General features: G+C 38.2%; 1 protein-coding gene across 11 annotated transcripts in view; it reads right to left on the bottom strand.

Annotated features, from left to right (window-relative positions):
* The window catches only part of Lrrc7 (leucine rich repeat containing 7), a 453,319-nt gene that overhangs the window by 236,399 nt on the left and 189,317 nt on the right, over positions 1–27,603 (bottom strand). For all 11 annotated transcript variants that reach the window (XM_032897090.1, XM_032897087.1, XM_032897091.1 and 8 more), the window contains exon 3: positions 22,612–22,814. In XM_032897090.1, the coding sequence (XP_032752981.1) occupies positions 22,612–22,814 (203 nt within the window). The remainder of the gene's footprint in view (positions 1–22,611; positions 22,815–27,603) is intronic.

Here is a 27,603-nt window from a genome sequence, read left to right as displayed (position 1 = left end):
CTGTTACAAACTAGACTTATGTGGGTGTGAGTACAAGGGGCATTATATGATATATGAGAACTATCCCCTTGGTATCCAGACTCTGTGATTGAATACTCAGACACACAAGTAAATGGCCCACGTGCAGCTGTACTTGGTCAAGTAGACACACACCAGGCTATAAGTGCAGGGAGTCATGAAGTAAGGAGACATCTCATTGAATCCAGAGTCTGTCCTTTAATACTTATACACACATGTAAGTATCCCGTGTAAATCTATATTGGGTATCAGAAATATATGCACAGGGTATTGGAACAGAACATCAGCAACTCACATCAGCCTCTCTGAAAGGGGAGATGTAAAGAAGGAATCTTGGAAGAATCTACTTGTGAGTGTCAGAGGGAGCTGAGGAATGGCCATGGCTATGTTGCTCTCAGTTGCCATTTCAAACTAGTTTCAGACATTCACTTGATAATCCATGGGGATCTGGATCTTGGAGAGAGTGCCCTGAGTCTGTATTAAAGGTATGTGTACTGAATATATGCTGAATGTCAGTATTGCCCTCAAGAGCCAAGCTGAAGCAAACACGAATTGTCTCTGAGTCCAGGAATTAGACAGGACACTATTCGTTGGATGCCATGCAGGAGATGCTGCAGTGAGAAAGTGAGCTTTCTGGAGACGTCTACCATTTTGCACAGCTGTGATGGATGTGTCTCTGAGAGGCACATTCCTGGAGACTTCATCTCTGGATTGCTTCTTGCTGTTTCTGTTTCTTCTCATGCTTGTCATTGCTGTATTCCTCCTGTATCTAGTGTTGTGTGAATGGGCATGGGAAGACCCTCAGTGCCTATGGTGCGTTATGATTGCTTCTTGGGAGACAGTTCACTCTGTTGGGCAATTTTCTTGCAGATCAATATGAAGATGAACTTTCATAAAATAATATTTAGATGAGCTAACAATTTTACACTGCTTAAAACTTGTTAATCAATGACCAAAGAATTACTGCTTGGGGTTATGATAAACTTGTGGAAAGATAGATGGGAAATGTTTAGTTAGGTACGAGTTTCAAAGGAAGAATACATAATCAGTAATCCTATTGTAATTTCCATTTTTGTAAATATTTTAATCTCTTCTTGAGGAAAAACTTCTTATGGTGATTTTTCTTGGAGAACATGTAATTTGTAGTTATGAGGTAGTCTTTTTTCTTACATAGAGAATTTTTGTCTTAGGTGGTCTAAAATGGCTAGGAGAAAAAAATAAAGTTGTTGAAACTTGCTCGCAGGAGCTTTCTTCATCCACCAAATATATATGTATATACACACACACACACACACACACACACACACACACACACACACACACACAAAGTTGGTTAGAACTTTGTTCTATCTACCAAACATGTGTATGTATGTACATATATGTAAAATGGTTGGAGCCATGCTTTCCACTGTGTGTGTGTGTGTGTGAGTGTGTGTGTGTGTGTGTGTGTGTGTGTGTGTGTGTGTTTTGCTTACTTTTTGCTGGGCCTAAAGAATCAAGCCTTATTCCTTCAGAGAAAAGTCTGCTGAGAGATCAATTGTAGACTCTATGCCCTGCCTCAGCTTACCTGTGATGTCAAAGCTGGCCTTTGACAATTATTAGCCAACAAAGTTTCAGTATTCATGGGATAATTACAAACTGCAGAATATAGAGTGAAATATGCTGTTAGAGTTGCTAAAGAAAAACAAAAAACTACAAAGTGAATGTGCTATGATGTTATGTTTATATAACTAAGGCAGGGTCTGAAAACATGATGATGAAATAAGGTATTATCAAAGAGATATCAATGAAGAAGATTAAAAGAGATTAGAGTCAGACGCAGAAAGTAGTGACAGATCAGGTATTAGGGAACAATTAGATTAATGTGCCAGGAAAGATACCAGGTAATCAAGAAGACTCTTAAAGGACACAGGGGAGAGAATTAGGTTTCCTGGCACATTAGAGAAAGTAAGTGTGAAGAAACAGGATGGGGTTAAAAAGGGTGTTATAAAGGCAAGCTCCACTTATCTACAGGAGGCACAAGCTCAAAAAATTCTGAACAAAAAAATCATCCTCACACAGATTCATATGAAATTGTACAGTGTAAGGACCAGAGCATCTGAAAGTTGCCAGGAGGAAAGATTTCCTTCAAAAGTCATGTGGAAACTGGAGGGACTAATGCTAACAGCCCATGACAGCCGTGGTTGACTACAATTTTAGATCATGATTCAAAACCATAAAAGAAGACTCGGTAGTTCTTAACAGATGAAGACAATAAATGTTGGAGGCAATGTGGTTGCTAATTACCATGATTAGATTGATGCATACTGTGGACACGTATTGAATTACCTCACAGTAACCCACAAACATGGATAAAATGGATAAACATCGTGTCAATTAAAAACAAAAAAGTAATTAAGGAAAACAGATGAATTCCTAACAACAATTAGAGTAGGGATTCACTAGATAGGAATCTTTCAAGAACCAATAATATTCTTACATTGACAGTCTTTTTTAAAAAACAAAGGGTACAGAACAGCCATGATTTCAGAAATGGACTGAGTACTTTATCAAGAGTTGCAGACTGAAGCCAACATCAGAGGAAATCTCTAAGTACAAGAGAAAATTATTCTAGAAGTGATGTCAGAGTGGAGCTAAAGACTAAATAAATTTGGTATTATATCAAAAGAAAAGTATTGGTAAATCTAAATAGTCACTGGCTCTAGAAAGCAATAGCAGAGTGCTAATTATTGTCTTAATAATCAGGGCAGAATCAAAATTCTGAAGAAAATGAAAGCGTATCTGTCAAGAGAGAGGTGATTAGATTAAAAAGTCTGGTAATTAACCTTGCAGCTGTATCTCTAGAGAAACATCTGAGAGTTAACTGTATATTACTTCTTAAATGCAGCATGGTCTCCTGCTCATAAGCTTTAGGTGGTTCTCTGCTCCTCAGGAAAAAGTGCAGAGTCTCTATTTGTGGCCTCTGAGGCCGTAACCCCTGCATCTCCTCATTCTATCCTATCCTCCATGACCTGTGCCTCCTCTAACCTGTCTCTATCATCCTGCATATGCCCCTCTGCCTGACATTCATGTTCCAGTCTCCAGGTCATGCTGTTTCCTCTCCTCCTCTACCCCATGTCCCTCTCATCAGTTTACGTGCTCTGCCTGTGTCCTTGTATAAATTTTTATTGCCTGTGTTGAGGCCCTGTCACTGACGTTCATGTGTGTGAGGGCCATGCTGAAGGCCGTTGCTGTGCCAGTAGCATTGACAGTGCGTCATGCAAGGTTCACTTCATTTTATCTTCTTAGTGAGAAGATGTTTCTTCATAAATATTATTATTAAAAGGAATAATATAACATTGAAGGAGTCCCATTTCATGCATACATGCTACATAAGGGCAAATAACCAAGCTTCACTGTAAAAACATATTCTTATAACAGTAATGGAAACATGTTATTCTTTAACTTGTTTTGTAGGGGAGAACACAGCTCTTTATGATTTATAATTAGCAACATTCATATACACATCTGTGTAGGTTCTAAGCTGTGTCCAAAGTAGCACACTCCCCATTCTGCAAAGATATATGATTTAGACACATAACTTCAACATCTGACAGGAGCGAGGTAGGAGAGTGAGCATGACTAGGGGTCACTCTCAGTGAGCCATCCCAGGACAGCTAATAGGAAGATCACCATTGATTTTACAGCGGCAAATACACAGCATGTGTATGTGAAAGGCATGTATGCTGGCTAAACATTATTATACTTTGTACTGGTATTTTATACATCCAGGCTTGGAAATTCATGGCTTCTATAGGAACAGCATGACATGCATATGAATGACTGTTCATCAAAACACTGTGGAGGTAAGAAAATAACTAACTCTCCACCACAACTGACACAATTTGTTATGTGGGGACATTTTTCCTGGAAAGTTTCATGTAGACTCATAAATGTTGAACAAGAGGGCTGTGGGTATTTTTGAAGAAGGCTTTGGAAAAAGACTAAAGTCCAGTGAACTGGTATATCTGAACTGTTGGTTTTTAAGAAATTCCTCCTTGAATCCTGTTTTCAAATGTTCAAGCACTGACATTCCCAACTTGGTTGGAAAGCTCTTTCAAGGAAATAACTACTTTGTGTACATTACAGGAAAATGTAAAATTCTTTAGCTTAATACAAATGTGAATAATTATCTTTATTTAGGAAAGCAGCAATTCAGGAATAATAGGGTAAAAATAGTTTATATTTACATTTTGTGAAATTGTAAGCTTCCAAATAATACCTCTTTCACATCCTTTTTGTTCCTTTCCTCTTTCTTTCCTTTCTATCCTTTCTTCTCGGATTACTGGTGTTTAACTCCTGCTTCTGTAACAGCTATATAGTGGCAGAACTCAAAAGAGATAACCAACAATCACCTTCCTCAAGTATTCAGTCAGCTATAAAGAGAAATACCACATATACCTAACTAAATATGATGCCAGAGAAAGGAATATTCAGAGGACATCAGATGAAACACCTCTGGGTGTCCTTAACTTAAAGGCCCTATGCTCATCCTAATGCTTATTAGCTGTAAGTTTATTCATTTGTTTATTCACATTTTTGTTTGTGAAAAGAACTGCTCCTGTGATCGAAAATGGGCTGACAGGAAATGAAAACACCCATGTCAGAGACACATGTAAGTTGCTATGTACATTGATAAGGAGAGAGGCCATTTAAAGGTGAACCATTGACTGAATATCACATAAGGGATTTTATATTCAAAAGAGAATCTTGAGGATCTCTTGCAGTGAGTGTGGCATAAATGTGGCAGATGTGAGACTCAGCAAAGTCAGACAGGATTAGGTAAGATTTCAGCTATAGGAAAATGGAGTAGTTCGGCTCTTCCTGGTACAATTGGCAATATTGAAGGGCTACAAGGAAGGGATCTGTGGCAGAACCTTCCCCTAATGAATAAAGATTTCAAGGGACCAATCACTGGGTGAGGAGTAAGCAGGACTTCTGGGTCAGGGAAAGGAAGAGGGAAAGATCATGGAGACAAAATGTAGGTAGGGGCGGATCTGTTGGGATCCGATACCAGAGGATTTAACTTAGATTGGCTTACAAGTTAGGATGCTAGTTGCTGCACCCAGCAATTGCTTTTCGTGTTGATTCTAAACTAAGTTTGTGTGGTGTTTTGCTTCACGAGGTGATCCAACTGGGTTCCATATATAGAGAGATACACTGCAAAGCATGGGTTTGCGAGAGGTGCACCCCAAAAAGCCATGGGAATTTGGAAGCATGAGGCTGGTGTGGCAGTGACCTGTCATGGGAACTAAGTGATCCAGGTGGAGAGAATTTGGAGCTTGGGGTCAGAGAATATGCCAGGCTGAGAACGGGCCAAGCCGGTCTGTCTGTTGGGACCTTGCCAGTGATACATGGAATTCTTATTTTTATTTCACACTACAGGGATCTCTCTAATGTCTTGCAGAAAGATTGCAATAAAAATTTTCCAAGTATTTCATCTTATGAGATGGTAAACATTGTGGCTGCTCTTTCTAAAACACAGATCTTTTCAGCAACCATTTGTGCAAAGATGCTGGGTCATTTTTTCCTTTTGGAACAGCAGGGTGAATTTTAGTATTTGTCACAGTCTTCAAAGGGGGTCTATCTGATAACTAGAATAGCAGCTGTTGCTTTGAAGATAGAAGATATATTTCCAGACTTAGCCTATTCAATAATCACATACAGCTAAAATTTAAAGTTAAACTCTTTGACTTTCATGCCTATGATTACTTGCCAATATCAAGCTAATATCATAGGGAGAGAAACAGAAGCAAATACTGAGTAGAAAACCATATCTTTAGTGGTCCTTCATTTTCCAGTTTTCCCAGGATATTTGGGGTAAACTGTTGTCAGTGCTGGGGACTAAGCCAAGGCTTTGCTTTTCAAGATCGGTACTCTACCACTGTACCACACTTCAGCCTAAGGTATATTCTAATATTACATTAAATTACAGATTGAGGGTGTGTGTGGGAATGCATATTATTTTGGAGTTCTTTTTGGTTATATTTTCGGTGACTAGAAATTAATATGATTTCTGGTTATCTGGAATTTGAAGAAGCATTGATTTTTGTCTCAGGGAAACAATCAGAATGAGGAGTTCTAGGTCGAATGGCTTTTGATACAGTTTCATGCATGGTCAGCAGAGTGTCTGTTGTTACTTCGTTTAATCAATTATATTTGTATGATCCACTTTACAAATTTAAATTATAATTACTTGTGCAGTGAGTGTGTAGAAAGAAGGGAGCTTTAGACCAACTGCTGTGCTAGTTCCTGTTGACTCAAATATTAACTTGACTTCCACAGAGGAGTGGACACAACAGCACTATTTGCCTCATCCTGTGTGTGTGGACACAGATCAAACACACAATATATACGTCATGTGAGCAGTTGCCACAGCAACCTATGTATGTGGCTATAAAAGGAGGTATGGCAGAGCATGAAATGAAGTGATTGTATCAGAAAGTAAAAGATGAAGGCCAGGAAGGATGAGATCTTGAGATGAATAGCAGAGTGGATATCAGGCATAGGAAATACCTGTTTTCTATTTTAGGATCAACCCTGCAAAGCTATAGGCTACAAGGTTCATCATAGACAGAAAATGGAGGCCTCATTTTACTATTCCAGGCTCAGGTTCAGGTACATAGGATTTTCTAGAAGTAAAGAAATGGCAGGACTTTATCTCCTGCGGCTTGGTCATATTTCCCTTGGAAATATATCATTGTTGGATGTGAGGAGAATAAAGCAGAGAGAAAGGGCTGGTTAAAGAACTCTCAATAAGAAGATTATTCTATTAGTGTCCTAGAGATGGGGGGCCAGACAAATGGAGCAGGATAGAGAAGAGTAAAGAAAGGAATTTAACAAATGGAAAACAAACAATGACAAGGCTTTGATTGGAAGGTGAGCAGAGAGGAACTTAGGAAGACAAGGACCACTACTCATGAGTAGTTACTGAGATGAGAGAAACTGAGACAACGGACAGGTTTCAAGGCAATAATTAGGCTTGCTGAGCTTCAATGAATACTCAAGTGAGATGAGAAAGTGTGGATACTTTTGAAGACTGAGGTAGTGTTGAGCTGGGTGAGAGATTTAAGTGTGGTGCTGAGCATGAGAATGGATACTATTGCAATCAAGCTGGAAACCGGAAGAGTTCACTTCCCTCCACACCTATGGCTGAGAAGGGAAACATCAAGGATCAAGCTCTGTATTCTGCCTGTCAGTGCAGTCAGCCTGCCTTGAAAACCTACAGGCTCCTGTTTTCTGTGTCTTTCTTTTTGTAAATAGAGTTGGAACTTTTGTCTGCTAGGGTCTTCCACACCGAGACCTGCTACATATCTCTGAACTAGGTTTCTTCGCAGGCTAGTAACACTGTTTCAGTGACAAGTGGAAAAGCTGTTGTTATTAATGTTAATGAGAACATTGGCATGGTGCACATATTTTACAAGGTTCTCCGTAGTCAACCCTTAATTATTTAGAACAAAGAAAAAGAGCCGTTCTTCCTGTTGAAGACAGCTGACATAGGACCATAGAAATTAAATGCAGCATAATTAACCTGTATTGACAAAAAGGAAAACAAATCTTTAATTCATTTACTTAAAAAAAAAAAACAGAAACCTTTCTGGACAATAATTCCCTCCTTTCTTTCTCCCAACCAACCAACAGGAAGGCTCCACTGTTGCCAGAATAGCAGAAGTGTTGGGAGGTTCTATGGAGAGACCTTCAGTGCTCCTGAGTCTGACCAACCAGATGGTTGATTCAGTACTGCTTCAGGCTCATTATGGAAATGCCAAGTTGTCTCCTTGCATGGGAAGAACTAGTTCCACAAATTCATTTACACTAAATTTCACCATAAATTGTAGAAAGGTTGCCTGTAAAATGATTTTTTTCTTGCTTTAAATCATTGTTTATTTAGGAAAAGATCACTTAAATTTTGGAACATTGGACTGTCATCTTTCGATTTATAGAAAGAAAAAGTGATCAACTTTGTGAAGTTTACGATGGACACCTAATAAAAGCTACTGTTGCTTGCTAAAATATACATGTCATATTATATTATAATTACATGTTATATTACTAAATTTAAAATTGTAGAGAATTGCCACAAGGTTGGTTGATGATAAAATTGAAAGAAAGGCAAAATATTCTTGTGAACTACAAGATAATTTTTCCATTTGTCATAGGAACCTTCTTAGGGTAGGGTTCAAATTCAAGATGACCTGACTCCAATGTGTGTTTAGCAATGCCCAACACCAGTGTGAGCTCACATTGTTCAAGGAAAATGGTTCTTTGTCTTTGGAGTCTAGTCAGATTTTTTTAACTTTTGTATTCAATACCTCTGACAAGACAGTTAAGAGAATAGGATTTTTGTCTCCATCTTCAGGTGATTGTAACTTCTAGAGCTCACTCATGCTTCTGACTTTGAAGTCTTCAATTATTTGTCATTATGGCAGGAGGTAGCATACATAGACTAAGTATTTTCTTACTTATGGTCCACTGATTTTTGGTAGCCAACAACACATGGTGGTTTACGCAGAGGAAAGGTCAGTTCTATAAAAGGTCAGTCTCAAAATAGCTCTCAAGTAGTCTTGTGTTCTTTTGAAAGTTTAGAATGCCTTGACATCACAGAGCTTTTTACATAGGAACATACCAGGTCAACCTCAGATTTAACATTTTGCCTCAGGGTTGGGGTACATTGACTTCTTGTCTCTGTTTTCACTCTTTACATTCTACTTTTGATACAGTCGGACTGCTCTTTCATAAGGATGATCTTATCTTGGTATTATTAGCTGAAGTTTTAAATAGATTTTGGGACAAAATTAAAATTCTTCAGCTTAGCACAGAAGGCTGCACCATTTCATCCTCATTTGTTTCTCTTGCTTTATATACATACATAATGTGGAACTTTTTAATTCTTAAGCAATGCCTGTTCATACCCTGGAATGTACGAACATCTTTTCTGAAAAAACTCCTACTCATCCCTAAATCTTGCTTGCAATGTTATTACTTAGGAAGAGTGCTTCATTGAGTATTTCCACTCAAGTGCCAGTGGTTGGTTGTGCATCTTAGCAGACACACATCTGATAATGATGCCGTTAAACTCATGATTTCCATGCTAACCAACATGTAAGTCTTTTCCATTCCTGTTCTCTTGTGGTGAGCAAATGATCTGACATGTGTCTGATGCTTAATATTTCAATGCTACCTTTTATTAAATTATTTATTAATAAATTAAATACTATTGTTAAAGATAATCCATATTAAATTAAAAACTCATTTCATTTTTAGTATACAAACAGCGAATTTCAGTGCTGCAATGAGCCTACGTGGGGTCAGTGGCAAAGCTTATTTGCTTATTGTAAGGTTCCATCGCTTATTAGCTCCATCTGCCATTGTCAACAACTCACTATTATGGACCTCACTAGATCCCATGTGACTTTAAAAAGAGAAGGTACATATTTGGACTTTTACGTGAAGTCTAATTTTCTATAAATTATCTGCTAACTCATTTGTAAAGATGTCTCACAGTTTCACAGGCTCCACTACCTGTTTCTGACCTCAGGATAAAAAAATTGTTTTGTATTTCTGGCCATATTGGAATGATTCAGACCCAGGCTGTGGGACATAAAACCATGCCAAGAAGTTTGGTAAGGTAGAGCAGGTTGAGACCTGGCATATACCTGAAGCTTAGGTGACTCCCAGCTTTCTACCAGACTCCTGACTTGGAGCACATGTCATACTTCTCACATAAAATAGACATGACATGACCACAGGTCACATAGGCTCAAGATGAGTTCTCCATGCTAATGAGGTAACTAGAGGCCTGGAGGGCTCAGTCAATAAACTTCCTTTCCCAGACATTTCTCCATGCAAAAGGTGTTTAATTTCAAGCCTACCCTGAGAAATGGGGTGTGGTTTTACACATCCATTTTCTGCCATGACAATAAACTGTTTGGAACTACAGACTGTCCCTTTTCACCAAAATCTGCCATGGGGAGCCATCAGGAAGGCCTTTGCCTATAGAGCTGCCCCCTAATCTCCTGTAGAAGGCCTCTCTGTGCTCCCAGACACAACTGTCACCAAGCTAGCCTCAGCTGGGATTAGTTAGAGCTCTCCTGCACTTGACTCTGTCCTTCCCCCCTGGCCCCAGGCCCCGGGCCAGACACAGCTCCTGATTCCATTATCTCCTGATTCCATTATCTGCTCTTCTTCGACTCCCAGTGGTGCCTAGGTGTCCAAAAGCCCAAGAACCCCACAGACTCGGCCTCATCGCAAACCTGGGGACCCTCAAACCAGCTCTGGCTTTCTCACACCAAGGACTGGGCTTTCCTATCCCAAGAGTGTGTGTGTGGGATGTCTTTGAACTTCCCTATAGCCCAGCACCCACCCTGGTGATGGTGTGGGATAAGTCAAAGTCTCCACGTTTTGCCCGCCCCCAAGTGGCTCTGCCCCATGGATGAGCAGACAGGCCTATAACTCTACACCAGATCTCACTTTTTCCTGAGATATTAATGGAAATGGTGATCCAATAACCCATATTTTGCATCTAATGTAAAATCTATCAAGCTTTTTTCCAAAACAGCCCATTCCAACACCTTTCGTAGTAAAAGTCCTGGGAAGAATAGGAATATGAGAGACACATCTTAACATAATAAAGTTAATTTACAACAGGTTTGCAGCTAACATCAATGTAAATGTAGTGAAACTCAAAACATTTCCACCAAAATCACAACAGGATTAAGATTGTCCACTTTTTCCAGACACATTCCAAATTGTGCTTCAAGTCTTAGCTTGAGCAATAAGACAACTAAAGGAGACACAATTAGGAAAGAAATATCCTTATTTGCGATGATGTTATTTTATAAATAAAAGACCTTAAAAATCTGCCAGGAAACTTATAGCTGATAAACAATTTTAATTTTAATAGCAGGGTGCAAAATCAACACATAAAAAGCATTAGCCTTCCTATATACAAATGGCAGACCGAGAAAAATATCTGAAAAATGATCTCCACATTAGCCTCAAAAATAAAATAACTTCAAATAACTCTAACCATGCAAATAAAAGACTTAATAATTAAAAAACTTCAAGACATTGAAGAAAACAATTGAAGAAGACATCAGAAGATGGAAAGAAAACCTCTTATGTTGTAGAGTGGAAGGATTGATACGGTAACAAAGTCCATAGTACCAAAAGAATTTAATAGATTCCATGCAATTCCCAGAAATTCCAACAGAATCGTCTTCACTGAAATTGAAAAACTATTCTTACACTTCGTATGGAAACATAACAAACCTAGGATGGCTAAAACAATCCTGAACAATAAAAGAACTCCTGGTGGTATCACCATCCCAGATTTCAAGTTGTATTACAGAGCTATAGTAATAAAAGAAGCCTGCTATAGGCATAAAAATAGACACATTGATCAATGGAATAGAACTGAACACCCAGACATAATCCACACACAGATGAACACCTGACTTTTGACAAAGGTGCCAACAAATCATTCTGGTCAAATTGCATGTCTGTCTGAGGCAGAACAGAAATGGGTCCATCCTCATCAGCCTGCACAAAAACCAACCCCACGTGCCTCATGTACACTAGACAGACTGAACCCTAAGCAAGAGAACCTGGGGAATAGGCTTGAACTTATTGGAACAAGAAAGGTCGTTCTGCACAGGACACAGGTAGAATGGGTACTAAGACCAACAATTAATAAATGGAGCTCATTTCAAGATTGATAATATTATTATTTCTTTAGTTTTTATACTTTAAATCTTATAATATTTGACTATGTATTTTAGTTTATACACATGTCAAATATTAAACTATAGAGAGATTTCTGGGCTGTATTGTAGCTTAGGGGTGGAGTATGATTCCCAGAGAGTGAAAACACAAATGCTACACCTTAAGTTTGTATTAAAAACTGTGCTGTGTGCCAAGTGTACACGTTTCAGTCACCTCTAACTTCATTGTGCTTCAGTGGGCTTAAATTCAAAATGAGGACAACAAACTATAACAAAAGGAGAGAGCAACAAAAACACCTGGAAGAGTTGTCCTGACAAAGGATGTCTTTGGCTCAGCACACAGATGTTCCTCCCTGCATCCCTACTTAAAGCAGGAACATTGCGAAGAGTGGCTAGCAGACATATTTATGTCTCTCAGTTCCTGTCATGTGACCTGAAGTTCATGCTCCCATTTTCTCAGTGCACTGTTGGATTGCCCCCTTCCTCCATTTTAGTTCACTCAATTTTGGAACTTCCTTTCACACACCAAAACCTTTATCATTTACAGTAGGTTTTCAGAGTGCACCATGTCCCTCAAGTCTCACAAACTCACTATCTGCATTCATGTTTTCTCCTTCCTTGTTCATTACAATGATTGGAGACATCTGCTTTTCTCAAAGTCAGACTTTAGCATATTCAGCAAATCTAGGTTCTTCTACTATGGCTCCCAATTAAGATAGCCGTTTCCGACATCCAATTTCTTTCTCCTTCTTTGCTTTCATGTAGTCAAATGAACTTCGACATCACTGTCTGTAGCAAGGAGTTCCCATTTTTCATTCAAAGATGTATTTGCTTTTATTTGATGCATCTGTATGTTTCGTCTGAGGTACCTATATGTACTCAGTGTGTATCTGGTGCCCTTTGAGGCCAGAAGAAGGTGTCAGATCTCCCATAAACTACCTGGAGTTACAGAAGGTTGTGGGCTGTCATGTGGGTTCTGAGGATCAAACCTGAAAACTCTGCAGAAGCAACAAGCGCTCTGAACCTGTGAGCCTCTCCATCCCAAATGTCACCGATCGTAACAAGAAGTAGATCTTGCTCTCATGGGTGTCTCCATCTTGCCTCATTTCTTTCTTGTGACATCTCACAGGAGAGTCTGGATTGTTGGTCCTTCAGGCCAGTTCCTCATTTCAGTTCAACCTTATGACAATAGCTATTATCCTCATGTACTAAATACAATGCTCTTCCTGTTCTGTCATAGTCTCTGTTTACACTATCTCTTATTTTTAAACACTTTCCATTTTTCCTCTGCTTCCATGACAACACATTTTTTTCTTCCGACATCCTCAGTGATACTCCATGCTTATTTTCTAGCTCTACAAATGGCCACTTTTTTTCTGGATCTTTCTCAGACCCTGGTATTCCAGTTCTATCAGCTAAGTTGTTCCCTTCACCTAAAAAACCTAGTCGGAAGGTTTATTTTATTTTATTTATTTTTAAAACTACATTGGTAGTGTTGAAGCCTGTGGCTTCCCCATGAATTATGCCGACCTCAATCTCGTTGCTTTTACTTTCCTTTGGTCATGCTGTGTTCCCACTGCACCAAAATTGGCACTTGAAAAATAAGTGATTTTATATCCTTGTTTTTTTTTAATTCTTCACTTACACTTAGAATTAGATCTCAAATTCAGTTGATTTTGTCTATGAGTACTTGCCAGCTCCTGCCCTGTCTGTTCCACTCTTCCTCTTACTCATCACACTCTGTCTTACAAGACCTTGGACTACCAGCCTAGCATGTCTATTCCCAGATCTCTCCTTGTGACCTCTCCCTGTCAGTCAGAACAGAACACAAAATGTCACTTCTCACAGATGTGTGGGCTGCCCTTTCAACCTGAATTGCCCTTTTGGAAAGTCCACTCTTTATTTTCATCAGGACACCCGCTGCTACCTAACATATTTCAATTCTTCACTTTTTACAGTAAGACAAATTTTGTGAGGCTAGGAACTTGGTTTGTCCAATAGTGAACTCTGGTACCTAAAATAGCATTTGTCGAAAATATACAGAATAAATGAGTATGCCACTTTGTACACTTTGCCTAAAATCTAGGAACTTATTCAGCCCAAATGGCAGCAGAGATTAGAGAATGGGACTTTAAAATGCTTCTACCAGATTACTATCCATGTGAAACTGAGAAACAGGAAAGAACCAGGTCCTTACCTGAAAGACTGAAAAATAGCCAGAAAAAAATACACGAACTAGACAGAGGACCATTGGTTACTGATACTTATGTCTAAGAGTAACAGACATATTAAAAATTTCGTGTGAAACATTTTAAGCAACAGTAGAGATCCGAGTAAGAAAAGAAACCTGATATCTTCTCTACCAGAGCTGTTTATGTCCATTTGTCTCTCATTTTGGTCTGCCATACATTTGTAAACCTCATCTAAGTTCTCAATTGCTGTAAAAACAAATCTGTCCACATGAATGCCAAAATAATTAGAATGCATCTAAATATGATCCTCTAAGAAAGAGACTAAACAGTCAATTCTTGTTATATCCTTATTACTTAGACACATACATGAGGCAGTTTTATTCTTACTATGATTTTTTATATTCAGAAACCACTGTACTTTTTATATTGAAAGTCAGAATATTGGGCCCCTGATACTGAGAGGAGATATTGAAGTATTGAAGTTGAAGATGCATTCTCTTTTTCATCTTTATTTAAATGCCGAGGCCTTCCTAGATCTATGTGGTAGGCAGTATTCATATAAAATACCAAATTATGAACAACTCATTATTTATGGGAGACACTCAAAAGAATTATAGTCAACACAAGGGTACTGCTCAAGTAGAATTTTTCATGTTTCACATTTCAAATTTAGGTAATTTTTAATCTTGAGCAAACCATTTGATAGTCCTTAATTATGATTATTGTTTAACCAGTGAGTATAGAGATTTAAGTAGTTTCTTTTATTTAAAAAGATTCTCTTTTAGTAGTAGAAGGAAACAATCAGCGATAATTCAAGTTTTCATAAACTATAATCACATTTTACAAATTAGTATTTCTCAACTTGTCACCTTCCATCTGTGTTTCCTTTGGATCCCAGACTTCTTCCAATACAGAGAATATCTTGGTTTTCAAATAATTGTATTTGACCAACCATCTGACTGACCCTAGGGACCCCAGTGGAAGAGCTAGGGGAAGGACTGAAGGAACTGAAGGGGGTTGCAACCCCATAGGAAGAACAATATCAACTAACTGGACCACCGAGAGTTCTCAGGGACTAAACCACCAACCTAAGACTATACATGGAAGGATCCATGGCTCCAGATACATATGCAGCAGAGGATGGCCTTGTCTGACATTAATGAAAGGGAGGGCCCTTGGTCCTGTGGAGGCTTGATGCCCCAGCATAGGGGGATACTAGAGCAGTGAGGCAGGAGTGTGTGAGTGGGTGAGTGGATAGAGAAGCATCCTCAGTGAGGCAAAGGTGAGGGGACAGAGGGGGAATACAATGGGGAGTTTGTGGAGGGGTAACCAGGAAGGTGGATATCATTTTAACTGTAAAATAATAAAATGATTAATAAAAAACCAAATAATTGTATTTAAAGATTTAGCAAACATGGCTTTAGACTAAGTAGCAACTGTCAGAAGATGAAAAGAAAATCTGTGTGGTTGAAGATATGTGTTATGTGAGTTATCAAGAACACATTGTATATGATAAGTATGTGTGTATGTGGATGAGTTTGAGTACAAGTAGGTGTGTGTGAATGAGTGAGCATGGTGTATCTGTATGTATGTGTGTGATGTATTTGTGCACATGTGAGCCTTCCTATATGGAAACTACCCCCTAACTCTGTCATAACCATGGCATTCCTTACAAGGCATCCTCACTAGGAATTGTTGGAAGATAGAGGAGTTTGAAACTTGAGCAAATATCACAGTTACATGGGGTTTGGGGGGCAGCTGACTCAGGTTGTTGTTGTGCTGCAGAACCTGGAGAGTCACCTCGACATCTGTTTTCTGTACTTTCCACATGAAGTTCTTCAGGCTATTCTTAGTTTTATGAACCAGCAAATACATTCATCTTTATCTACTATGGCTATAACAAACCTAACTGATAGTTGCAACTATAAATCTATATTAAATGGTAAGTTCATAGCCACAGATAGGCAATTTTTGTTATAATATAGTATTTATTATTATTTTGAACAAGCAAATAAACACCATTAAAAACCTTTCATATTATAATGAGCCCTCCCACATATGTGTACATTTAAATGTTGGTGCATGTGTGTTTGCACATGTGTGTGAAGGCCAAAAGTCAGTGTTAGGTGTCATTCTTATTTTGGGGACAGGATCTTCCATTAAACCTGGGTCTCAGTGATTCCTCCTGACTGGCTGACTAGTGAGTCTCTTGATCTGTCTTAACTCTCCCATTTCTAGGGTTACTGATTTATGTCACTGTGCCCTATGCACACCCTGAGCCCTATCTCATAGGTGCTCAGGATTCAAACTCAGGCTCTTTTGTTTGTTTGGCAAACACTTTATCAACTGGGCCATCAGCTTCCTAGACACTAAAGTAAGCCATTTATTTCTTTTATGTTTCAAAGTTGGAGTATATTAAGAAATAGCTCTGGCATAGATTTAAGCATGGGTATTATGAGAGAGGCAGAGAAAAATCCTTTAAGATACTGTTTTTCCAAGGTAACAGCATGGGCTTCTCAAGAGAGTGTCCAGCTATTTCTCTTAACTCAATTAAGTCAGTTAATAAATTCTGCATTATCTGGTCTTCATGATAATTTCAGGGGAAGAAACCAAAGCCTGTTCACTTCTGCCACAGGCTAAGAAACTGTGGCTTCAGGGGCTCAATTATCTGAGTCATATAACTGTAAATGACAGGGATTTTGTTAAGCTAGGCATTTTCTTACTGAAACCCTTCCCACTTAGAAGATTACAGGAGCACTGAGCAACCACAGTCATTGCTGCACAGGGTGGAGCACTGCCATGCAGGGAGGAGCATTGCCACCTACAAGCTTTCCTTTTGTGCTCTCGTTTATTTTTAAAAATGGAAGTTAATTTGGAGGTCCCTTAAATTTTAAAGATAGAACCAGCTATTCCACTCCTGGATATATCCAGAGAGTGATATATCCTTTCGCAGAGATGTTCGCACATTTATGTTTATCGCTGCTCCATTCATGATAACAAAGGAATGGGACAACCTGGATGTTTATCTACGAGTGGAGGCATAGTGAAACTATGGTACGTATATAAAACAGAAGGCGAATCAGCTATAAATAAGAATGAAATGACAGAAATCTCAGAAGACAGGTAGATCTAGAGGTGTAATAATGTGAGGTGACAATTCAAATCCAGGTAGTAAAATGCCAACCAGTGTTTTCGCTCACATGCAGGCAAAGGACATACTGGTCACTAAAGAAGGTACAAATATGATTATTTCCACTCAGTCTTCGTTTGTTTTCTTGTGGTGGGTGAATGAATAAAAATGTAGTTGATTATGATGATATAAACCGTAAACGAAACTCTATGGTTGCTCTAGGTGTATAAAAGTTCACTGAGACCTAGAAAATGGCGTTTGGAGAAATATTTGAATGGCTTTCGTTGTTGCATTGGGCAATCACTACTTAGACTACCCCAGGATGCCACCAAATCTAACTTTAGTTTGACTCAGCATAATTTATATGTGAACTTACTCCAGCTCTGGCAGGGTAAATATCTATTTTTGATTTCTTTTTTACTTATAGGTCTTCCACTTACATTCTCATCAGGTACCTGAACCTTTATTCTGCCCAACTTCCTCTCTGTATCAGAGATGCTGTTGTTTTCCTGATGGAGGACTTCTTGATCAAATAGCAGAGATAGAGTCAAATCTGCATCCAAATTATAAACTCTCCATATCTAAAATATTCTTGGGATGAAATTGTAAAGTTTATAATTTATATTTATGTAAATATAAAATTCATACTTATATTTTATATATTATATTATAACATTTATAAATATTAATTTTTTATTTATTAGTTCTATTCTACTTTGGATACGGTCAACTTGATTTAATTCACTGAGCTCCCCTTTAATTAGTTGGTCACATTTTAGTCACACTTTTGGTCACATATTGGCTTTTCTAAAATCACTTTCATTGACTTTTACAGAGTTCCTAAAGGTCAAGAACTAGCTTGTATTTTTTACTTTACTATTTTATTTATGTTATGTCTTCATACACTATTTTAATATAATATAAGCCCGTTATGTTTTATTATTTTGCCTAAATTTTTACTTCTTAATTGGAAATAAAAATCAAAGCAGTATTAAGTTCAGGTGACAAATAGCATTGGCTTCTGTCCCTGTGGAAAATTGAAGGCTTTTACACTTTTACCTTTTTCTACGGAAAACCAAGCACTGCAGAAGGAACTGGTTGCAGTAAAAAATATTTCTGCTCTTCCAAATCTACTTTTGCTTCTTTTCTCAAAACTTTTGACAAATGCCAGCAACCCTGACTCTTTGTTTTCTTCCTGTTATTTAATCTTTTAAAAGTCAGTTTGAATGGGGCTATCCGTGGCAAGGAAGAGACTCCTGACTTACAGTGTCTTTCTTTGTGGGGAGGGGCTTGTTGCTTATTTTCCTACTGTAACTGACAATTTAAAATATATTCCTGTACTGTTAGGATCATATTCCAAATGTCAAACAGTTTAGGTCATTATATATTACAGATGAGATCAACATGCCTCTTCTGTGTGGGAGTAACAAATTTTTCAGAGAAGGGTCTCTTTTATAGACCTTAAATGATTATATAAGAGGTTTTGAACATGTACAGAGTAAGAGACAGATAATTTGTTTTTCTTCTATTTAAGTACACAGGGAATATATTAAGCATTTGGTTATGTCACTTCTATTTCTTGCTAGTTGATTGTTTTAATTAATAGAATAGACAAAATATCTTAAAGTTTCTTTTCCAATTCTAGCTAGGATACTAGTGAATCACAATTCTTCACAGAATTCTTCACAGAAGAATGCACAATTCTTCAATGGCTTTATTTCGCTGACACATTTCCACAAATTTCTGTTGTAACTTCAGACACCTGTCCCTATCTGTTCTGTGTCCTCTCTCCCTACGTTCCTTTTCTGACTCACCCAGCTCTTACTCTCCCGAGTGTACACACTTGCGTTTCCCCTTCCCTGTGATAATGCCAACTGGACTGTTCATCCATGTTTGAATAAGTCTGTCTTTTAACTCCCTAAGAATGAATTCTTCTGTGCATAAGCACTACAGTAGTATTTGGTTTCTATGATACGTTATTACACAGTTATCTCCAAACTTTCCTCCTCCCTCCTCCCTCCTCCCCTCCCTTCCTTCCTTCCTTCCTTCCTTCCTTCCTTCCTTCCTTCCTTCCTTCCTTCCTTCCTTCCTTCTTCCTGCTCCCACCCCCATCTTTCTGCTGCCAGATCCTTAGGAGGAGAGACTGATGTCTTCCTAAAGACTATGTAGCAGAGAATATACTAAACAAATAGTTGCTTCACAACTCACTATGTTTTATGCTTTCCCTAGCTGTCTTAAACTCCTTTCTTCGTAGATCTGGCAAAATATTTAAAGATGAGATTGACCTAAAGTTGCTAGCTTTAGAAGCTAAAGAAAGATGATTCTAGGGTAAATAAAAATTAAAACTTTCTTTTAGCATAATTGTATTCAGTATATATTTCAAATATAGCTATTAATTTTAATTGTTTCTTCTTAAAATTTGGAATTTAAATTTACCTCAGCCTCTAGTTTATCAGCCAATCATGTGTTGGTCTGAGCTAAAACCAACAACAATAGCCAAAACCTGTGTTTAATTTTTAAATTGCAAAAACTATATTTTGCTTAAACTTTTGTGGTTTAATTAATAAAGTCCTGCAGTACTATAAATTCAGTGCATTGTTTAACATTCAGTGCCAAGTAAAGTGATCATCCAATACTATCTTCATAGGATGTAGGGCAATCAGTAGAACCCATTTTCTAGTAGTAACACATCCATTGGTAGGGAGAGTCCAGTTCATTGCAGCTTCTTTCTGAGCTGCAACCTGGAGATTTTCCTGGAGGTAACTCATGTGGTTAACAAGATTTCTGGCCTTGACTCAGATCTTCTCTTCAAAGATCAGGATGACCTATTTATGTTTTGCATTGTTAAAAGTGAAGTAGGTCATTTTTGAAGTAAGCATTAAATATTTCCTAACTTTGAAGCATTTTATAAATACCACAGTTCATAATCTCATGTAAAACAACTGTTTTTATTTTGCTTTGATTAGCACATTTTGCAACCCCATAGGAAGAACAACAATATAAACCGACCAGACCCCTCAGAGCTCTCAGGGACTAAACCTCCCACTCCTTCTTAAAAGGGGAAAAATATCCATAGGAGGGGATATGGAAGCAAAGTTTAGAGCAGCGACTCAAGGAACAGCCATTCAGAGCCTGCCCCACATGTGGCCCATATATATATATATATATATATATATATATATATATATATATCCATCAAAACTAGATTAAGATTGAAGCTAAAAAGTGCATGCTGAAAGGGACCAGATATAGATCTCTCCTGAGAGACGCATTCAGAGCATGTCCAATACAGAGGTCAATGCTAGCAGCAAACCACTGAACTGAGAACAGGACCCCCTTGGGAGGAATTAGAGGAAGGATTGAAAGAGTTGAAGGAGCTTGCAACCCCATAAGAACAATAATGCCAACCAACCAGAGCTTCCAGGGAACCATCGAAAGACTATACATGGACTGACCCAGGGCTCCAACTGCATATGTAGCAGAGAATAGCCTTGTTGGGGCACCTGTGGAAGGGGAAGCCCTTGGTCCTGCCAAGGTTGGACCCCCAGTGCAGGGGAATGTTGGGGGGTAAAGAGGGTGGATGGGGGAACACCCATATGGGGGAGGAGGAGGGGATGGGGGGCTTATGGACAGGAAATCGGGAAAGGGAATTCCTTTTGAAATGCAAGTAAAGAAATATATCTAAAAAAAAAAAAGAAGCTGCCTCCCATGTAATGTAACCCTTGTTTCATTTTCCCATCCAGAGACCTTCTAATTATTTGATTACTGACAGCCTTCTCTATCTGGGGTCTATCTTCTCCCTTGAGACCATTTTATACCCAAACACAGATTTTTGATTTGTGTTGCTGTTTTTCATACTTCTACAACAGTGCCTGAAAAGGATTTGTTTCAAGGTAAATATTTGGTGAATTAACAGACAAAAAGGGACAAGATTCCCTTGACATGTGAGAATACAATAGCATGGGTCTTGTACAGCTTAAAAGCCATTTATAATAGTCTCCAAAGTTGTGTGCGTGTGTGTGTGTGTGTGTGTGTGTGTGTGTGTGTGTGTGCACGTGTGCATGTGTGAGCACTTACAGTTTGTTTTTCTTTAGAGTATGGTTTTATTTTGTGTTCTTGGATTTGGAGGATTTTATTGTTGTATTGGGTTTTTGGTTTTGGAGAGAAAACTTAAAGTTGGGTGGGTGGGATGGAAGATCTGGTAGGACTGGGAGAGGAGAAGATATGAACAAAGTGTTTTTAAAATTAAAAAATGATTTTAAAGAATAAAAATATAACAAATAATTAAAAACAAAAAGAGTATACATGGAGGGACACATGGCTCTAGCTGCATATATCACAGAGTATGGCATTATCTGGCATCAATGGGAGGAGAGGCCCTTGGTCCTTTGAAGGCTCGATGTCCCAGTATAGGGGATTGCCAGAACTGTGAAGTCGGAGTGTATGGGTAGGGAGGGGAGCACCCTTACAGAAGCGGGGGTGGGGTGGGGGATGGGATAGGGGTTTGCAGAGGGGAAACCAGGAAAGGGGATAACATTTGAAGTGTAAATAAATAAAATAGCCAATAAAAGAAATATTTAATAAACCTTTTTTGCATATGAAATGCATATTTATTTATTTATTTATTTACATCCCAAAAGCTGACAACCCCCTCCCTCCCCTCAATGTATAAGTCCTTCACAAGTAAATGTCAAGCTGACTGCTCAAGCTAGTGATTTACTTAGGTTACTGTCAGGTGCCTCTAGCCTCGAACTTCTTTGAGGTGTGGCTTTAGTTACTTCCTAGTCATTTAACAGAGAATGAACTCACAGGAACCCTGGATTTCCTTATGATGACAGTATGCATACATAAAGGTTCATACTTAAAGTTTTTATTGAAATATTTTTACATAAAGACTCACAAAGTCATTGTTTTCTTTCTTTATCTGCCCATGTTAGGTAAGCACTACACCAACAAACTATTCTCTCCATGTGGTCTCTTTATCATGTTTGTCATAATAATATACTGTTAGTTAAATATGTTAGACTCAAAATGAATAGATAAAAGCTTAAAATAATTTTAACAAAATTTATTTTAAAATTATATCTTATTTCATATTATCTCTTTTCTAAGCAAGAACACGCACACTTTGTGTGTGTGTGTGTGTGTGTGTGTGTGTGTGTGTGTGTGTGTGTAAAAATGTGAATAGGGAACCCCAGAGTTTCACTTTTTAGACTTGAAGAACTCACTCTGTAGCCCAGCTTGTTAGTAACCAAGATGAAAATCCCTGCTGTAATATCTGGATGGAATGCCATAGCCATGTATCAAATACCATGATAGAAGGCTATGCTATGTCATGTACTACTGTGATGGACGTCTGTTTTGTGAGAGGCAATGGCATATTAATTACTGGATGCAAGACCATAATGTGTCAGTTACTAGGATTGAAGGAAGCTTAATTATGTCCATTCTGAATCTTGGCATTAGGAACTTGGCACTGACAACGTGTCTTTGATTTTTCAGAACTCACCTTGGGCAGCTCCTCAATCTGATTGGCATCTAGATAGAGCTCTTCTAGTGTGCGTTCGAAGTTGAAGACCTCCTTGGGCACCTGTTGCAGGCTGCAGTGGGAGTAATCCAACACCGAGATGATCTCTTCCTCGCCACGGAAGCAGCGGCATGGCACCAGGCGGCCGATGAGCTTCCGTTTGGTGGTCATTTCCAGGCACTGCACTGGGAGAGAACACACACAAGTGTTTAGCATTGCCACTCTACACAGGGTATGCAATTATCACACCCTTGAGCCCTGTAACTGCCCTGAGATGTGAAATCAGGCACAAGGCAACTTCCACAGACCTTTTTGCAAGAGTATTACATTTATTCAAAAATAGTCAAATTTCACCACAGAATTTATGATGTTCTTTTGCCCCTTAGCCTGATTCCATGAATAACTTTCTTGTGGACTGTGATTATTCTACATTCTTAAAACAATATCTTCATGGAGTCTATGATCTTGGAGCCATAGAACCCCGATTCACACAGAAGGAAAGATTTTTAATCAGGTTAGAAATTCCTAGACAAACCCTGATACATCTCTTTCTTACTCCTCTTAAGTTAAAATGAGCAAAGGCTTTTCAGACTTAAACAATGATATCACTAACATTAAACATATTTCTACAGGTTTTCATGTCATTTTTCTTCCATGATAAGTTTTTGGGAGCTTTATTCCTCCTGACATCTGTCTTAGTGGTAATCTGTCTTAGCAAATGGTAAGTATTCACCGGTTATAGAGTGACATGTGTGACACTCACACAGGAATCTGTGGATGAGTAGATGAATATGTGGAGCTCTAGTGCTGATTGCTATCAGCTACTGATAACTGGCCCTAGAAACTTTTCATTTTAACTAAAGGATACTCTCCTGGTGCAGGTGCCCTGGGAACAAGGAAGACATTGTTTCTTCACTGTGTGTTCTTTCTCTATGTACGTATCTGGAATTCTTTAAGGAGATCTTGACTTATATATTCTTAAATATATAGTATTTTATATTTGTCTTATTATACCTTAATATATATACATACATATATATGAAATGTCTTATATCTTAAATATATATCACTGTAGTTTGATAACTACAGAATTAGAATTAAATGAATATTAACTCAAACTTTGCATTTTATTTCTTGTTGTTGTTATTGTTGTGTGTGTGTGTGATAATTAGGAGCCAGTCACCTTTTTTTTTTTTTTTCTGTTTTTGAGATGGATCTCTCTTTGGCCTTGAACTTGCTAGGTTGGCTTGCCAGCAAACCAAGGGAAACTCCTGTCTCTGCCTCCTCAGTGCTGAGATTAGAAACCTATGGAAATCTACACCACAAAATCTGATTTTTTTAAAAGGAAAAACATGAACCTTAGAATTAAACTCAGGAACTCATGAATTCATGTTTGTGTGACAAGCACTTTACCAGTTGATCCTGATCTATTTCTTCAGCCTGTTAATTGTTTTTCTTTGTAGAATAGAAATGTATTGCTGAGGGTGTGAAGAGATGACTCAACAGTTAAGAGTGCTTGCTGTTCCTGCAAGGACCAATGTTTTGCTTCAAGCACCAACTTTAGGTAGCTCTGCAGTCAATCATGTAACACCCCCACCCCAAACCCTACATACTCACACACAGATGCACAAACATCTGTAAAAATGTATTGTTTAAATAAAAATTAAAGAGATTTATTTTTAAAAAACTGTATAGCAATTTATTTTTAAAGTTACACAGTTTGACCAGGCACAAGTTACTCAAAAACAAGGCTTCCCACTCTCTCCCTACTTATTCAATATAGTATTTCAAGTCCTAGCCAAAGCAATCAGACAACAAAAGGAGGTCAAAGGGATACAAATTGGAAAGGAAGAAGTAAAAATGTCACTATTTGCACATAATATGATAGTATACTTTTGTGTATCTATTTGGGACTGTTTTGTGACCAATTATATGGTCAATTTTGGAGAAGGTACCATGAGGTGCTGAGAAGAAGGTATGGTCTTTTGTTTTAGGATGAAGTATTCTATAGATGTCTGTTAAATCTATTTGGTTCATAACTTCTGTTAGTTTCACTGTGTCTCTGTTTAATTTCTGTTTCCATGATCTGTTCATTGATGTGAGTTATGGTATGTTGAAGTCTTCTACTATTGTTGTGTGTGGTGCAATGTATGCTTTGAGCTTTAGTAAAGTTTCTTTTATGAATGTGTGTGCTATTGCATTTGGAGCATAGACATTCAGAATTGTGTTCATCTTGGTAGATTTTTTCTTTGATGAATATGAAGTGTCCTTCCTTGTCCTTTTGGATAACTTTTGGTTGAAAGTTGATTTTATTTGATATTAGAATGACTACTCCAGCTTGTTTCTTGGGACCATCAGCTTGGCAAATTTTTTCCCAACCTTTTACTCTTAGACAGTAACTGTCTTTGTCACTGAGGTGTGTTTCCTGTATGCAGCATAATACTTGGTCCTGTTTTTGAATCCAGTCTGTCTGTCTATGTCTTTTTATTGGGGAAATGAGTCCATTAATGTTAAGAGATATTAAGGAACAATGTTTCCAGTTATTTTTTGTTGTTTGAGGTTGAATTATGTTTGTGTGGCTATCTTCTTTTCGGTTGAAATTAGATTACTTTCTTGCTTTTTCTAGGGTGTAGTTTCTCTTCTTGTGTTAGTGTTTTCCATTTATTAACCTTTGTACAAGTGGGTATGAAGAAAGATATTGTTTAAATTTGATTTTGTCCTAGAATATCTTGGTTTCTCCATCTATGTTAATCGAAAGTTTTACTGGATATAGTAACCCGGGCTGGCACTGGTGTTCTCTTAGGTTCTGTATGATATCTGTCCAGGATCTTCTAGCTTTCATAGTCACTGGTGAGAAGTCTGGTGTAATTTGGATAGGTCTGTCTTTATACGTTACTTGACTTTTTTTTTTACCTTACTTCTTTTAATATTCTTTCTTTGTTTTGTGTATTTGGTATTTTGACCATTATGTGATGGGAGGAAATTCTTTTCTGGTCCAATCTGTTTGGAGTTCTTTAGGCTTCTTGTATGTTCATGGGCAATTCTTTAGGTTAGAGAAGTTTTCTTTTATAAGTATGTTAAAGATATTTACAGGCCCTTTAAGTTGGAAATCTTCATTCTCTTATGTACCTATTATCTTATTTGGCCTTCCTGTTGTATTCTGGATTTCCTGGATGTTTTGGGCTAGGAGCTTTTTGTTTTTGCACTTTCTTTGAGCATTGTGTCAATGTTTTCTATGATATCTTCTGTCCCTGAGATTCTCTCTTAAATATATTATATTCTGTTGGTGATGCTTGTGTCTATGACTCCTGATCTCTTTCCTAGGTTTGCTATCTCTAGGCTTGTTTCACTTTGTGATTTCTTTTATTGTTTCTATTTCCATTTTCATATCCTGGACAGTTTTGTTCAATTTCTTCACCTGTTTGGTTGTGTTTTCCTGTAATTCTTTAAAGGATTTTTTTGTTTCCTCTTTAAGAGCTTCTACTTGTTTACCTGTGTTGTCCTGTATTTCTTTATGGGAGTTACTTATGTCCTTCTTAAAGTCCTCTATCATCATCATGAGATGTGATTTTAAATCCAAATCTTGTTTTTCCAGTGTTTGTATATCTAGTATTTGCCGTGGTGTGAGAACTGTATTCTGATGATGCCAAGTAGTTTTGTTTTCTGTTGCTTAGGTTCTTGTGCTTGCCTCTCACCATCTGGTTATTTCTGATGCTAGTTGCTCTTGCCATTTCTGACTGGAGCTTGTCCCTCCTGTGGGCCTGTGAGCCTGTGATTTTTGGAGTGAGAGCTCTCTTGACAGACCAGCTCTCTACAGGCAAATTTTGGGTACAAGAGCTTGGGACAGAGCCAGCTCTGGGTGCAGATGGAGATCGTAAGGGTCCTCTCCTATGCCGCCCTGTGGTTCTCATGCCCCATGTGCTCCCAGCATGCCTCTCCTTGGACAGTCAATCCAGAGAAAGTGGGGTCCCACCTATGTGCTGTGGGCTTAGGATGGAGAGTGCTGTTGGCAGACCATCTCTCTGAGGGCAGGCTTTGTGTCCAAGAGCTGTGGATGGAGACCGGAGGAGTTTTACTTTTTAAAAGATTTGTTTGTTTATGTATACCACTGTGAGTTCATGCATACATGTACGTGTGTGCAGGTATGCATACATGTGTATATACACAGAAGCTGGAAGAGGTCATCTGGTGCTCTTCTCTATTGCTCTTGTACCTTTGAGGTTGAGCCTTTCCTGGGATTCGTGGCTAGAAGACAGCAAGCCACAACAATCTTCCTATCTCTGCCCCACTCAGAGGTAGGGTAACAGATAGGTATTTGACATCTGTCTTTGTAAATAAGCTTTAGGATAAGAATTCCAGCCTTGATTACTGGGTGACAAGGCCTCTTATTCATGGAGACATCTCTCCAGCCTCTGAACTGGTGTGTCCTCTGCTATTTTTTCTATGAACCTTCTACTGATTCAGTTTCCTGCCTGTCTTCTCTGGATGAAGCACACAGGTTTAATACCCACTGAGCCTCAGTACTCTGAGAACACTGTCTTGCTGATTCATTCAGAGCTTTTCCTTCTGTAGACCAATGCAGAACCTTTCTTCACCCTCACTTTGTAGAAGATGCATGGAGAATCTTCCTTCACTATCATTCTGTATATGACACATGCAGAAGCTTCCTTCATCATTACTCTGTGATATCTATACTTCCTTCTTGTGTTATAGCTTGTAGTTTTCTGAATTCTATGTCTTCTTCCAAGATTTTATTCCCTCTGTTTGGTGTAAGATGGCTTTCATTTATTAGTGGAGAAAGGATGTATAATAGGGAAATCTTTTTGAGAACTTGTAGTCTGAACTGGCTTATTTTACCTACAAAGGAGTAAAAGTTCATGTGGATATACATTTCTAGGTCAGAAATACTTTTTCTTTATAAATTTAGAAGCACATTTGTGGTAGCTTGTAAGAAAGCCCAATTCCATTCCTATT

The sequence above is a fragment of the Rattus rattus genome, chromosome 3 (genome assembly GCF_011064425.1).
Source record: "Rattus rattus isolate New Zealand chromosome 3, Rrattus_CSIRO_v1, whole genome shotgun sequence".
In the NCBI taxonomy this organism is placed as follows: domain Eukaryota; kingdom Metazoa; phylum Chordata; class Mammalia; order Rodentia; family Muridae; genus Rattus; species Rattus rattus.
This window is presented reverse-complemented; position numbering and strand designations above follow the sequence as displayed.